General features: G+C 41.6%; 1 protein-coding gene across 11 annotated transcripts in view; it reads right to left on the reverse strand.

Annotated features, from left to right (window-relative positions):
• Nucleotides 1–15,862, reverse strand: part of TENM3 (teneurin transmembrane protein 3) — a 676,880-nt gene that overhangs the window by 123,173 nt on the left and 537,845 nt on the right. For all 11 annotated transcript variants that reach the window (XM_074992970.1, XM_074992971.1, XM_074992972.1 and 8 more), the window contains 2 exons: nucleotides 11,647–11,769; nucleotides 1,583–1,797 (listed from right to left, as the gene is read on the reverse strand). In XM_074992970.1, coding sequence (XP_074849071.1) covers nucleotides 1,583–1,797; nucleotides 11,647–11,769 — 338 coding nt within the window. The remainder of the gene's footprint in view (nucleotides 1–1,582; nucleotides 1,798–11,646; nucleotides 11,770–15,862) is intronic.

Below are 15,862 nucleotides of genomic sequence, written 5' to 3' on the forward strand. Positions count from 1 at the left end.
CTCTTAAATCCTGTAAAAACTGTTTCATAAATTTAGAAGTGGGGTTTGGGAAGGGAATAGGCTGGAAAAACAATGATTGTATGTGTTAAAAATACTTTCATTTTATTTTCCTCCTATAAGGTTAAATTAATTAGCTTTACTGAGTATAAATGGGATGATCTGCTTACTCCTCTCCATTCAGTTTTGCTTTAAGCCACCAAAGTCCTTTGTTATTCGTAAAGTCTCTTTAAATAAAAACATATTGATTCTTTGGTGGCAATGAAACTGACATTTTTAGAAAGTGTCACAAAGACTTTCAGACTAGCATTGACTGGATTTGAATGGACAGCTACCGTCAATTATTTCTGGTTGACTTATTTATAATTCTCAGAAATAAAGAACTTTGCATATGGGGCTGCTCTATAAGACAGACACAGTAGTATGTGCCAAACTCATTATTCTGAAACTTGGATGCCTAAAATAATAATAATAATAATAATAACAACAACAACTCCACAGAAATGCTACCTGAAAAAACACCATTCCTAATTATGCGGGTACCCTTTCTGAGGGTACCTGTTGCTTTTGTGACATAGTGTCTAACAAATATTTCAATATAACAATTAGGTGCGGTGTTTTTTTCTGTGTTTAATTTTAGGCACCTGAGAGAAAGCAGAACCTGGACTGAACTTGGGTTGAAATAAAAGAAATTCACAAATGAGGATTAAATAAGATTTTAATCAGGGTAAACTTCAAAGTCTTGTCTCTGACTATTGTGAAGAACTGCTCTCCCTGCACCTACCTCTCTATCCAGAAAAAATATGAATGAAATTGAATTATTCACTTAAGTAACATCTTCCAACAAATTTAGATGCAATTATGTAATATGTGTATCACGGCACACAGGCGCATAACAAAATGTAAAATGAAATAGCTCTTAAGAAATCTCCCAAAGGGTGACACCAAGCTGCATACTGGGATATTCAGGAGTTGTCTAAGACAGGGGAATATTGAATAATAATTGATTCTGACCATCTCAGTTCACTTTATCCCTTATATGTATACTTCAGTACAATATTTTTAATTGAAGAGCAAAGTGTAAGTAGCATGACACTCACTAGCAGAGGAAAGTGAACCACTATCAAAAATATTGTTTTTTAACTTGCTTGTACTTTTGCAAGCTTTGGACTTTTGGTATACAAACCCAGGAGAGCACATAAATGCATGACTATAGCGTGACACATTAAGTTAGTGATCAGTTAAAAATGTGTTCAAAGACCAGAGAACAGGAAAACAATTGCATGAAATTTCTCTTTATGATAGGCATCATTACTGAAAACAATTATCAGATTTGATTATAAAGCTTACCTCACAGTTCAGATTTTAAATTCCAGAATACCTTTTAAAACTGCTACCTTTTAAAACACATTAAAATGACTATCTATTTTTCATGCAAAGTAAGATCAATATATAAAATGGAAAGTAAAAATTAAAAAAATAGAAAAAAGGAAAGGCTGCAATCCTGAGGAAACAGAGCTCTTAAAAAGATGCCAACTGGCAGTTTTCAATCCTACATCTTGCTTTTAATGACAGCAGCTCTTACCTGGGTATGTGATGGGGGTAAGCCTTTTCGGCCATATACTCCAATCAATGCATCTTTCTGAAGGGAGATATTGAATTTTACAAACTGTGGCTGATCAATGAAGAGTTGTGATCTCCAGAAGATCCCTGGAGGAATCTCTTGTATTGCTCTTCGGCCTATATCAAGCTCTCCAGAATCTATAGTGTTGTTTTCCTGTGCAAATCCGCCAAATTTTCCTAAAAGATTAAAAATATTAAGAGGTCAAACATTAATACACACCTTTTTATTTTGTCTTCTTTTAAATTACCTGTTAAATCTTTAGAGTCCTCAAAGATCAAATGTTACATGAGAATCTTTTTGAGGCTACTAAGGATCCCAAGGAATTCACTGAAGTAGAACTAACAAAATAAACCATCACACACAAATATCTTCAAGGTCAGAACACAATGATTTACCTGAGGCATGTCTATTAATGCAACTGTTTTAGGATCATCCCTCACTCTTGATTATTATGAAAATAATTATCTTGCAAGTATGCACCTTGTTATTTCTTAAGGAGGATTAACTATGGTGTTTATCAGTGCTAATAAACAAATAGTCATACTATAAAGTGTAAATTAAGAGGAAATGGATTATACAGCTTTTTAAAGCAATACTTGTGTAAAACACAAAAACAGGTTGCAAAATTGATTCACGTAGTCTCCCCTTCCCACCTCTGGAATTTTTCTGCTTTGGGACACTTTACAAAGAAAACACCAGATCCTGTAGGATGCTGAGTGACCCTAACTCCCACAGAAGTTGTTCCCTTCATTAATAAATCATCAGTGCACTTAGAGAAGTAGACAATTATGGAGTGATGTTTAATATGAGGCAGAAAGGCTGAGTGACTTGCTCAAGCTAACAGAAAATGCTACTGTTAAAACCAGAATAAGAGTTTAGGAGCTCCTGGTTCTCTGCCCTATCTCTTGTGCTCTTAACAGAAAGGATTTAAAACAAAATCAAAAGCAAAGACAAACGTCAGCCAGATTCATGGCATTATTATCCCTTTTCCCTGTTGTTGCAGATTCTCCATGCAATTGGGAATCTTCTGAACAAGTGCAAAAAATAGAGCAAGAACGGTGAAAGGAAGGGCACATTACATTATCCAACGTCCAACTCCACACCACGAGAAAGATCTGCTGAGAGGATTCTGAAAGCCACGAGGGAATCTTACAGTATGGTTCTAACAGTGAGTGGAAGATAAAAAGAGGTCTCTGCCCAACAGCACTTCTTGGCTCTTGCTTATTCTAAGAGGAAAAGGGGAATTCTTGCCACTTCTATGAAGCTATGTGGGGGAAACTGTAAGGGGAACCTTGTTCAGAGACTTCCTCTCTCCTGGCTTCCCTTCTGATGAACGTTCTGAGGAAAACACGAGGTCTAACTCGCAAGATCAACCATGTGAAGTCATGATACAGGTAGGCATGGAAGAGAGAAGAGGGTAGGTTTCCTACCACTTGGAACCAGGAAGGCAGAGATTGACAAAGCTAATAAGAGTTGTGTAGTGAGGACTGGTGATAGAGGAATGTGACCAGTAGCTGAAGAACAAAGAGGGAGGCATGGACAGATGCGCTGGCATACACAAACTGAACACCAACATTTCTGCCTGGCATTTTAAAAACACAGTATAGAATAATCTGGTGATGAAGCGTATAAACTTTCAGTCAAAGCACTGGACGACAAAACAGCTAGTACCAGACTTGAGAAGTTCAATGTAGATAACATGCAGGTACACACTATCTCAGCAGTAGACACTAAAGCTCTGAAGACACCAAAGAGGCCCCTGACAAAAGATACAAAAGCCAAAATGGAAACGCAGTGGCTATGGTATCCAGAAGAGTCAAGTGACTCCACCTCTTCATTTATTTCAAGACTGCGCGTCTACACTCCTCATTAACTCACTAGCAAAGGAAAAGTAACTTAGTGCAAGTAACCTCTTTACGCCCAAAGTTTCACATTTTAGGGAATGCAACCATAAGACTGAAGAATGTTAGACCTTACAATTTTGGATGACTTTAAGTTCCTATTCATAAAGCCTGTTTCAAGCACAGAATCTGTTTGATTGCCAGTTACTAAATTCATAGACTGAGACTTGGATGTCAACTGGGCAGAAGACCCACATGACAAACTTGATTAAAGGTGAAACATTTTAAGACATAGTTGGAGATACACATCTCCTAGAACTGGAAGGGACCTTGAGAGGTCATCTAGTACAGTCCCCTGCCCTCTTGGCAGGACCAAGTGCCACCCCTGACATATATTTGCCCCAATCTCTAAATGGTCTTCTCAAGGATGGAGTTCACAAACTTGGGTTTAGCAGGCCAATGCTCAAATCACTGAGCTATCCCTTCCCAATACTTAAGGTGTAGCGCAGAGCCAGGCCAGGTAGGAAATAGCCCCGGCAGGAATAGGAATAACCTTCACACCACCGCCAATCTGACTTCTAACAGCCTGGTCGGAGGTGCTGACCAGAGCCAACAGATTCTACACTGCAGTCGAAAACTGGATGACTGGCAACCCTATTTTTGGTTTCTATACTTTCCTTATATATATATATATATAAAATAATGCCCATTGGCACATGGTTAGGAAGTGCCCAATTGTTATGGCAAGAGAATTAAAGCTAGAACTCCTATATTGCATTCTCAAAGCTGGCAATAACTGTGTTGCATAAACCTTTCTATGCCCCTGTTTTTCCTGTCATTTAAAATTAATATAGTATTTTCTTATCTTGCATGTGTATTTCTGCAGGATTATGAATTTTTGCAAGTACCCTTCAATAATATTAAATAAGCTCACGTAAAATCCTTACACCTGTGTGACTGGGAATTTTCATTTTTATGCCACCTAGTGCAGTACTTGAATATGAAGCATGGCAGGGAAAGCCAAAAGGAAGTTGCCCAACAGATGACTGTTCTCTCACCCAAGACCACCACCTACTCTGAGGCATGGAACGTTCAGATCATGTATCATGCAGGGATGACAGCACAAATTTCAGCAGAGATGAAACAGTATAAGCTTGTAGTTTTGGGCTTGTGAGAGACAAGATGGACACAATCTGAGCAGCTACACCTGACAACAGGTGAAACTCTCATCTACTCAGCACATGTAGAAGAGGGCGCACTACACATAGAAGGTGTGAGCTTTATGTTATCAAGAGAGGGATCAGGTGCTTTAATGGAGTGGACAGCAGTATCACCACAGCAAGTGCGAAAGGTACTAATTGTGCAATGTTATGCACCAACCAATGAAACAGCTGAGGAACGTAAGACAGACTTCTAGAAGAAACTACGAAGTGTGGTGAACCAGAAAGCAAAGAAGGATGTGTTGATTTTGATTTGCAACTTCAATGAGAAAATTAGAAGCACAAATACAGGCAGAAAGCAGACCACGGGAAAAGGCAGCCTAGGCAACACGAATGAAAATGGAGAGTACGTCTTTGAATTTTGTTCCTTCAACAGGCTGGTGATAGGTGGCCGTGTTTTTCCACACAAAAGGAAGCATAAGGTCACTTGGGTCTCAATGGAGCACCAGTCAGAAAACCAGATTGATCACATCTGAATTGCAGTTCATTCAGAAGATCGATACAGCTCATCCACCCTAGAAGAGGAGCAGATGTAGGTTCAGACCACCATTTGGTCATGGTAACACTCAAGTTCAAGCTCGAGAGGTACACCACAAAAGCGACCAAGCCAGGATTGAAATTCAGCACGGAGCAACTGAAGGATTTAGAGACAAGAGCCTGTTTCCAAGTGGAGCTATCCAACAGATATGCACTTCCGGCAAACCTCATCCCAAAAGATTCTACAAATTTGAGAACACATCAAAATAGCCTGGAAAGAAACCTGCGATAAAATGTTGGGAAGAAGGACAAGGCATCACAAAGAATGGATCACAGCAGAAACTCTGAGAAAAGTGAAGGAACGAAAGGACAGAAAAGAAGCCATCAACAACAGCAAAACAAGAGCAGCCAAGGTGGAAGCTCAGAGATTGTATTCAGAAGCCAACAAAGAAGTTAAAAAGGCTGTAAAACTGGAAAAGAACTTTGTGGAAAACCTTGCGCAACAAGCCAAACAAGCTGCAGGACAGAGAAACTTGAAAGAGCTGCATGACATCATGCGGAAGCCAGCTGGGTTACAGCATACAGTGGATCCAGCCAGGACAGGATAAGGAGGGGCTTGCACTAACAAACCCAACTGAGCAGCTCAGTAGATAGAAGGAACACTTTGAAGAGATACTGAAACAACCTGCACACATGGAACCTCCTGAGTTACCACCTGCAAATATACTGCTGCAAATTAACAGCAGCAGACCTACAAAAGAAGAAATCAGAAAAGCCACTGCCCATCTGAAAAGCAGAAAAGCACCTGGTCCAGACAACATCCCCGCAGAAGCAATCAAGGCAGGTGGTGAGACATCAGTCAACATGATGTATAATCTATCTGGGAGAATTTGGGACACTGAAGAGATCCCACAAGACTGGAAACATGGCTACCTTATTAAGCTTTTTAAAAAAGGAAACCTGAAAGAATGCAAGAACTGGAGGGGCATCATGTTACTGTCTATTTCAGGGAAAGTGTCCAATAGGATTCTCCTGGAGAGAATGAAGACAGAAATTGATAGAAAGCTCAGGGAAGAACAGGCCGGCTTCTGAAGTGAGAGATCCTGTACTGACCAAATAGCAACTCTCAGAGTAATCACAGAGCAGTCACTCGAGTGGAACTCCCTCCCTACACATAACCTTCATAGACTTGGAAAAAGCCTTTGACAGCATTGATAGAGGCACTTTGTGGAAAACTGCAGCAATACCATGGCATCACATCCAAAATTATTAACTTGATTCATTAACCATATGAACCCTCAACATGCCAATTTTTCAAAACGGTGTCTTGACAGAATCCTTCAGCATACTGTCAAGAATGCAACAAAGGTGCCTATTGTCACCTTTCCTGTTCCTGGTCACAAAGATTATGAACAGGACAACACATGGCCATCATTGAGGCATTCAGTGGACACTTTTCAGACAGCTTGAAGACATTGATTTTGCTGATGATGTAGCCCTCTTTTCACACCAAAATAAAGGCATGAAAGAATAGGTTACAACACTGGACAAAACTACCTCAATGACTGGACTGACCATTAACAAGGGAAAGACCAAGACAATGATGATCAACCAGTCAAACAACACCACTATCACACTGGGAGGGGATGACCTGGAAGATGTGGAGCAGTTTACCTACTTGGGCAGAATTATGGGCAGGCATGGAGGAACACATAAGGATATCAATGCCAGGATATGGAAAGCAACAGCTGCATTCAAGACTCTCCATCCCATATGGAGTTCAAAAATAATATCTGTGAAGGTGAAACTGTGGATCTTTAACACAAATGTGAAGAATGTGCTCTTGTATGGATGTGAGACCTGGTGTACTAAAAAGTCTTCAACTCACAAGCTACAGATATTCATAAACAGATGCCTGAGGTACATCCTTCACATCAAATGGCAAGACTTTGTCACAAATGAGGAGCTTTGGAACAGAGCAGGACGAGAACCAATTGACATTGAAATCAAGAGAAGAAAGTGGGGATGGCTAGGCCACACTCAGAAAACCATCATTCTGCATAGTCCGTCAAGATCTCACATGGAACCTGCAAGGAAAATGCAAAAGAGGAAGGCCTCAGACAACGCAGAGAAGGTCTACTGAGGTTGAAAGACAACAACTGGGGTACTCTTGGGGCCAGACAGAAGTTTTGTTCCACAACAGAGTGAAGCGGCGGATATTTGCAAATGACCTATGCTCCACGTGGAGTACAAGGGTTAAGTAGTAAGTAGTAGTGCAGTACTACATTGTGCCTGGGTGAGTGAGTGGTATATTGCTTATATTTCATTGATCATATTGGGAAAGTTACCTGAAAAAGCTTTGGACAGACTGTTCAGAGACTCCACTGTTGTTTGATAACATTTAAGATGATTTTGTATGTTTTTAATTGTTGACTAAGAACTAGGTCTGATTTTTACATGAACAACAGTCAAATTTACATTGAGGTAAGAGAGGGGCATTTTTTTCAGATTAAGCTCTGCTAATTTGCTATGTCTATACTGTTGACTGGTGAGATAGTAGTTGACAGTTACACCACTAAGGTCCGTGCTCCCCTGTGATCTAAATAGGAACAGGACAGATCAGGGTTAAAAAAAGAGCACTGCAAGGGAAACTCCTTTGCCATGTGAAGCAGAACTGCAAATTCAGTAGGATGCCCCTTTGCTTCTGAAACAGAGTTCCAACATGTCTTTGGGATATGTAGATATTTGGATGAGTAACTGATTCCACTGACGCTTGTTCACTAAACATAATGACCATTTGCAAAAGTGAGCATGTTAGCCCTGGCGTCCTGGCTAAATTCCAAACTCACTTGTTATGTTCCACCTACTTCCCCCTGCAGTGTAAAATGGACACTGCATTGTTCTTCTTTCATGTAGCATTGATATATGCTGTTAAATTATTCTTGCTTCCTAGATCAACCAGTGGTAGCATTTTGATGCTGTATCAAGCAAACCTATACCGAATTTACAGGATTTTGGTCTCTCTAGAGGAAACAAAATGTGAGTCATTATAATGTGATTGCTCACGCTGCTCCCGATTACCTCTAAAGAAAAGGACTTGTGTTTCAAGTCTGTAGTTATGCCAAAAATGAAAATGACAATAGTGTCAGTGAGAAAAATAATTTTTATAAAAAAGAACATTGGAAAATCCCAGTGAAGAATGCAGCAGCAGAAACATTACCATAGCACATATATTCATCAGTAGCTTCTTTGTACTCTTTGTGACAAGAAAGAAGCATTTCCACCTAGAGGACAGAGATAATGGATACCTAAATACACGTCAAAGACATAGGTAAAGGAAAGGAGAAAAGAAAGAAGCACAGTGAGCTCTTGATAGAGAGATTTCACAGGCTTAATGGATGACAGAAAGAGGGAACAGAACTATGTCACTTCAGAAATCTGGAGTTAGGACAGCTAGATAAAGCTTCAGGATGGCAAATGCTGCCAGACACTTCTTCCTCCTCAGTAGGGATGCCAAAACACTTCACCCATTAAACACTAGCCTTTAACTGGTTAATTGATTAATTTAGGACCTGAAGTCCATCTCATTGCCTGGCCCAGATGGTCCCCTGGCAGTTGTGAGGTCCCACTGCCACCCAGCCTGCCAGCTCCTCCATGACTGGGGCTACTCCAGTGCACTGCAGCTTGCCACCATCAGAGTTCACCGGCAAAGGCCTCTTAATTGTCAACTGTTTAACATCTGCACTCTGCAATGTTGAGATCAGTTATACCTTGTGAAGGGAAAAATGGGTTTTTATTTGTAAATGGAGAAAATAGTTTAAATCAAGTTTCCAAATAAGGTTGCCAGCCCTCCAGGATTGGCCTTGAGTCTCCAGGAATTAAAGATTAATTTTTAATTAACGATTATGTCATTCGGAGAAACCTCCGGGAACACGTCCAAACAAAACTGGCAACTCTAATTCAAAAGCTATGGCTTTTAAAGCTTCTGTTAGCAAAAAAGTGGTCAGACTTTTAAAGGTTTAGAGATTCTTAGAGGACAATATGAAATACAGACTGATAAAATGTAATCCCTTTATGTGGTTTGTATTTTAAAAGCTCCCACAACAAAATCAATATTGTAGTTTGACTTTATATATGAGCTGATTGTGAAAGAACATACCCTAGATATATTGGGAAAACAAAAAAATATCCTCTATGAAATCTACTACTCTTCAGGCAGAAGTAAAAATAAAACCTGAATTATATAGAGGAGAAAAATTAGGCTTTTTAAAGTGAGATTATTATACCATTTGCCTCACACATTAATGTAATCACTCGTGCCAATTTATTCCCTACATGGAAATTACTACAGAGGAAGATTCAAAAAACAGCAAGTTCTGCCTTACAGAGTTTTGCTTCCATTTGCTCAGGAATATAGTTTGCTTCCTGTAGAACAAAGGAATTTTGGTCCTGAAACCATCAAGATCTAATGGAGACCAAGATTAGAGCCTGTATATGAGAAGCCTATTCCCCTGAACCAGCTCCTCCAACCATCTGTTGTTCTAACAGCAGTCATGGTTCCAGACTGTCTCCATCTACCTCCACTCATAGATCCCCTGAGCAGGATCCAAACTCTGGAGGCAGAACACAGGTAACTTAGTACTGACAGAGTCAACATTAATTTATCTGTCAGAGTTCCAATGGGTCGCTGGGATGCAATATATGTCCATATCTCTTCCATCCAACCCTATCTATATTCCCTCTCTCCCCAAGGTGTGCAGGCCAAATTCACACCATGAAAAACATGTCATGGACTGTGAAATCTGCACCCCCTCCATGCCCCTGCCAGTGAAATCTGGACTTCTGTGAACTTTTACTTTATACTATACAGATTTCACAGGGGACACCAACATTTGCGGGTCCTGCCCAAAAGTGAGTGGCAAGGGGATCATAAGGTTATTTCAGAGAGGTTGTGGAATTGCTACTCTTACCTCTGTGCTGCCTTCAGAGCTTGGCAGCCAAAAAGCAGTGACTGTTGAGCTCCCTGTGAAGGCAATGTCCAGCCAGCAGCAGCACAGAAGTAATGATGGCCTGTTCAGCTGCCTTCAGGGCTAGGTGGTTGCTGACTGAGGGTCCGGCTCTGCAGCCAGCAGCACAGAAATAAGAGTGGTAATAACCGCACCACACTATGCTCATTTCTATGCTGCTGCTCTCCAGATACCCAGCTCTAAAGCCAGTTCTGCTGCCACTAGCAGCTCAGAAGTAAGAGTAGCTGTGCTGCAACCTGTTCCTACAATAACTTTATGAACCCCTAATAAATCTTCACCCCGATTTACATTTAAGTAACTGAAATAACGAAATGTATTATATCAAACATACTATGACTCTGAAATTGACCAAAATGGGACTTGAACTTAGTAGGGAACTACCTCTGAAAACCTTCCCTAGGGTGGCACTGTCCCTTTCTGAATCTGTGAGTTAGGATCTCTTGGATCCCATTCCCTCCACCCATGTGATGGGAGTGATGATGTGGCCTGTTACAGTCTGAATATAACTGTTTATATGTAGTGTAGTATTTTCAGTACAGGCGGAAACTCCCAAAACTTGTCCGGCAACATCTGTTGTCCACAAATACCATGGATGTTACTGGACCAGAGGCACTGGGGTCAGAATTTAGCATGAAGAGCCTGGCTGCCTTGTGCAGGGGAGCCCAGCTGGGCTTGTGTCCCTGGCCAGATGCAGAACCAGCCTCCATGGGGCTGGGGCTGCACCTGGTGCCTGCAAAGCTGGGGCCGTGCTGACAGCCTGGCTGGGGCTTCACCAGGCGCCCACAGGGCTGGGGCTGTGCTTATTTCTGTGGGGCCAGGGCCAGGGCCAGAGCCCACAGCCCAGCCTGAGCTACAGCTGGCTTCCCTGGGGCCAGGGCCAGAGTCAGAGCTGGCAGCCCAGCTCAAGCCACAGTCGATCTCTGTAAGGCTGGAGCCAGAGCTGGCTGCCAGCCACTGGGGCCATGCTGGCAGCTCAGGAGAGGTTGAGCTGGCGTCACATAGCCTTGGCCATGGCCATGTCAGGATCTGGTGCCTGCAGGGCGGAAGTGATCTCCATGGCCAGTAGCCCAATGTCTCCAGGTCAGTGTTGGCCCAGCAGGGGCCAAGGTCCAGCCAGGACGTAAGGGAGCCCTGGGGATGGAGTCTGGGGGGAGGGAGATGAGGAGGTGGTGGTGGTGGGTAAAAGAGAAGCAGACAACAGACTGTGTGTCCAGAGCAGGGGGACCTCCCTTCATCTGGCAAAATTCCCTCATCCAGGACTGGTCAGGAGCTGAGTGCGCCAGATTAGAGAGGAGCAACCTGTGGGTTTTTTTCATTTCTTTTTTTACAGCTTTATAATCTCATTAGTTCTACATGATCATGGTGGAGAAAGATTAGAAACAAGTGATTTAAGCAGAATGCAAGTTCAAGGAAAGAAATGCTTAAAAAAATAAATTGAAGAAAGTTAGTATCTTACTTACCATTTTCACCAGAAGGTAACGATACAGTGTTTGTTGGCACGGTATCAGAATTCACTTTTCCATTCTCAAATGTGTCATTTTCAGTCTGTTGTAATTGCCAATTGAGGCCAAAGAGATGCATTGCTGGTGATAAAGAACACACACTTTTTAAGAAGTTTGGTGCTCTTAACTATAATGTTGAGACAAATAAATTTACAACAACTCACTCTGTTTTTATGATGATAGCAATTTCTGTATTAGCACATACAATGAGAAGAAAAAAGCACTTGCAGTCCAATTATTCAACTACAGTTTATGCTGTAGTACTAAGCAATTACTGTATATGCAGTTTACTAATAAAGCAGTATCAGTGAATGCAACCAGCAATAAACTCCTTTAAGTAATAATACCATGGCTCGCTCTCTCACACACTCGGTTTAATCCCATACTTAATGCTCCTGGCCCTCTCATCCTAATTCTTTCACTGATCTGTCAACAGAGCCTCTAATTGTGCCTCTTCACCTTTCCATCTCTAAAACTTGTGTGCAGATAAGTCATTTCATTTTAAAAATCAGGCTGCCCAAACAAGTTCCTGAAATAAATAATTCTGTCCTGAACAGCTAAGCTGGAGAAACTAAAGAGAACAAGCAGTAGAGAAGAAGCATGGCCCAGTTGTAAGGGCGCCAGCCTGGGAATTCTCAAGATCTGTGTTCACTTCCTTGATCTCTCATTTTCCTGTGATGCCTTGGGCAAATCCGTTAATCTGTCTCCATCTCTACATATCAAACCGGGCTATCGTATTTCTCTATCTCACCAGGATGGGGTGACGTCAAATATTGTGAGGTGCTTTGCTACCATAGTAATGGAGACCACATACAGGGGATCTGACTGCCACCACTGACCCCAAGACAAGGTGAATGGGAGGCCAGCCTCCATGCTTCCTGAGGGGGCATGGCCCCCAGGTGGAAGAGGTGGAGCCAGAAGCAGCCAGCTCTCAGTACTGCATGCTCTGGTTGCGTGTTCAAGGGCCTGTGGTTCCAGCCACTGCTGCAGTAGCAGCGATGGTGGCAGGGAGCCCCTGGCCCTTTGGAATCGCTGGGGTGCATGGCACCTCTCTCTTTGCCCCACTTCCTCAACCCTTCCATTGGCAGGCCTTGCCACCTATTACCAGATATTGGGGATACTCTATTCTTCCCTTTCACAAACACTCTTTGTAAAAATTGAGAGATCAAGTTAAACTATTTACAATGAGTCCAATTTATCTCTGTTATTATTGGGTGTTATGAATTAATTCCACTGTCTAGAGCTTCAAACCAAAAAAAAAAAAGGGCAAAAAACTGATTTAAACTAAAATTGTTTTAAACGTCATATCAAATGATCTCAAGCTTCTTAATATTTATGGTTTGTTTTTCCCCCAAGAATCTTCTGCAGCATCCAAGCCTGATTTTATTTTAAACACTGTGCACCAGCTTTGCAGCCCATAGTTCTGCAGCAGATGTTATCTATAAAACACTATTCCCAGTGCAGAGATTGTCAATGATGCGACTGCACAAAAGTGTTTTTGTAAAATACATTGTAATAATGTAGGCTTAATTTAAAAAAACCCTATTAATACAAAAATATTAAAAAGCTAAATCACTTCACTTCTTCCCCCTTCCCCCATACACATCATTGTTAAAATCAATCTCATTTATCACTTCTGCAGTCAGGGCATGCAACTTCATCCCATTTGATTCATTTTCTGATTCCCCTGTCTGTCTGTACTGACCCTGGCCCTGATCATATAGTCTTTATTCAAGATTAGGTCCTTTGCAGGATTACATTCTCCATCAGTTGTGTGTGTTAAAAAGGGGCTTTTATTACTGAATTTTCCAAAGATTAAAGTCCTCCCTCAACGTAAAGTATTCTCTTTGTTCCAAGCCTCCGTTTCCACTATCATTCTCCTTCTCAGACCTTAAATTGGTTGTCGAGACCTCACAACTTTATTTCTTCTTTTTCTTCCACCCCGCTTTTGTTTAAAAAATCTGCCTATCATCTTTGCCAGAAAATTGCCACAATTAGCCTTATTTTCACCCTGAACTGAAACTCGTCAGGTCTTACCTATGGTTCCTATTTGATTCTTGCACCTATTTTAAATATGGTTTTCCTAAATCCCTTGGATAATTATATTGGTAGTCAACCTTGTTCATTTCACTGGCTTCAGTGGGGTTACAGCACTGCAACAGAATAATACTTCATGATCCCAAATGCTCCAACAAGACAACTCTCCTACTCCAGTTAGTAGAGTTAAATCACCTCCAAACTCTGCCTCCTGTACTTTCTTCCTGTTATTCTCTGTCTAGTTTTCTGTCTGGGAAAGAAACTGTAATTTACTGTGGGCTAGGATGTTAAAATCTGCCCTGAGTAAGAGGCAGTGCATAACTGCTTCAGTTTTTTTATGATCTACCTTAACACTCTGCTCCAAATTTAGCTAATTCCACCCATTGAGTCTCCACATGTTTTAGCACTTTCCCTCATCCACCTGAAACTCTCTCCCTCCCCCTGAATAAAGCAGTGATTAAGTATAAATGTAGCCACAAGCTCATTCTTTTAAAACTATGATTGATTTTCTCTACGAAGTGTTTCACGGTAACATGTATGGTGGAAACGACAAAAAACAAATTGCTGCCTCTTGCTCCCTCCATTCTTCTAACAATACCAGCCCAGTTACCTTATTTGCCCACTTCTCCTGCAACCATCTCTGGGCTTGCCTTATTTTATAGCCCCATATGCCTGGAACGCCTTCCAGAGCTAACAACTATATTCAAACTTCAGAGCCCTCATCAGAACAATGAAACTAACATAAAATTGGTCATCTAATAATTCCTAATGCGGAAGATAGTGAGGTATACTTTGCGCAAATGCCTCTCCACCCAAAACCCATTCTGTGGAATTAGAAATGTGAGCGTATATTGCCTTCATGACCATTCTGTTTATGTGCTGTTTCCCCTTCTTCCCCTCATTCTTCTTTTTTTGCCTTTTAGATTGTGAGCTCTTTGGGGCAGGAAGTATATTTTTGTGTGTTTACAAATAATGTGTAGCTGGTGGGTAATAACACAATCTACATAAGAATAATACTTTCATTTTACAATTATATCATCATGATTGTAACTTCTTTATAGCATTTCACATGAACATTAGAACAAATCTGTCCAACACATACACATTACATGACCCATGAGACATGGAAGTTACACACACCGCTATCTGGAGCACCATTTTAGAGAGGTGACTACGTAGATATGTTAGGGAGTGGCAGCAATGAAGGGAGAGAGTAAGAGTACAGTGAGGAACAGCCGGCAAGCTTAAAACACACACACACACACAATAATCCCCAAGTGGAATGACACGATAATCCCCCAGCAGAACAACACGTTGGCCCTGCAGGGTAAAGGAGCCACGGGTAGTAAACAGACACATCTTGTCAGAAGAACGTAGGGAGAGGGAAGAGAGAAAGTCTTCCCTGGTGGGGGAACAGAACAGTAGAAATAAATGAAGACAGCCAACTTCGTGAAAAGAACTATGATACAGCGCAATTACTCAATTCTTGGCTATATGACTTGGAAAATTCACAGAGGCTGGGTCTACACAGAGTGGCTTTCCTGGCATTTCCATGCTAATGAGTAGCCTTGAAATTGCAAATAGCTGCTCATTAGCCTGGTCCCGCAGCTCATTAGCATAGCTGCACGAGGGCTGGGTCTCGGCAGAGAGGAGTGCTGGCAGTAAAGAAGCCATGTGCATGTGCCCCTGCCAGCAAAAAGCCCGTTGCCAGACCCTTATGCCTGAAAAAAATTGAGGCATAAGGGTATGGTGACAGAGGGGGATTTAGCTGGCAGAGGCATGTCCACACAACCTCTGCAGTGCCGGCACCCCCTTCTGCTGATGCCGAACTCTCATGGGGCTATGGTAATGAGCTTTGGGAGTATGCAAATAGCATGTCATTTGCAATCCTGAGAAGCTCATTTTGCATTGCTCTGCTGGCAGTGGCGCTGGGTGGAGCACTGAGTGGACATAGCCAGAGACCATACAAATGGAGATGTTCAAAATGTTTATTTTTATGGCACATGAGACATCCTAACTCAGTGGTACAGTTCTTTGTGTAGCAAAAACATGGTTTCTAGTTTTTGAATTCTACTTTAACTTATTCAGAGCTTATAACCCCAGATGCAGCTCTTGTGGGAGCGAGAACCTCAGTGAC

The sequence above is a fragment of the Carettochelys insculpta genome, chromosome 4 (genome assembly GCF_033958435.1).
Source record: "Carettochelys insculpta isolate YL-2023 chromosome 4, ASM3395843v1, whole genome shotgun sequence".
Taxonomy (NCBI): domain Eukaryota; kingdom Metazoa; phylum Chordata; order Testudines; family Carettochelyidae; genus Carettochelys; species Carettochelys insculpta.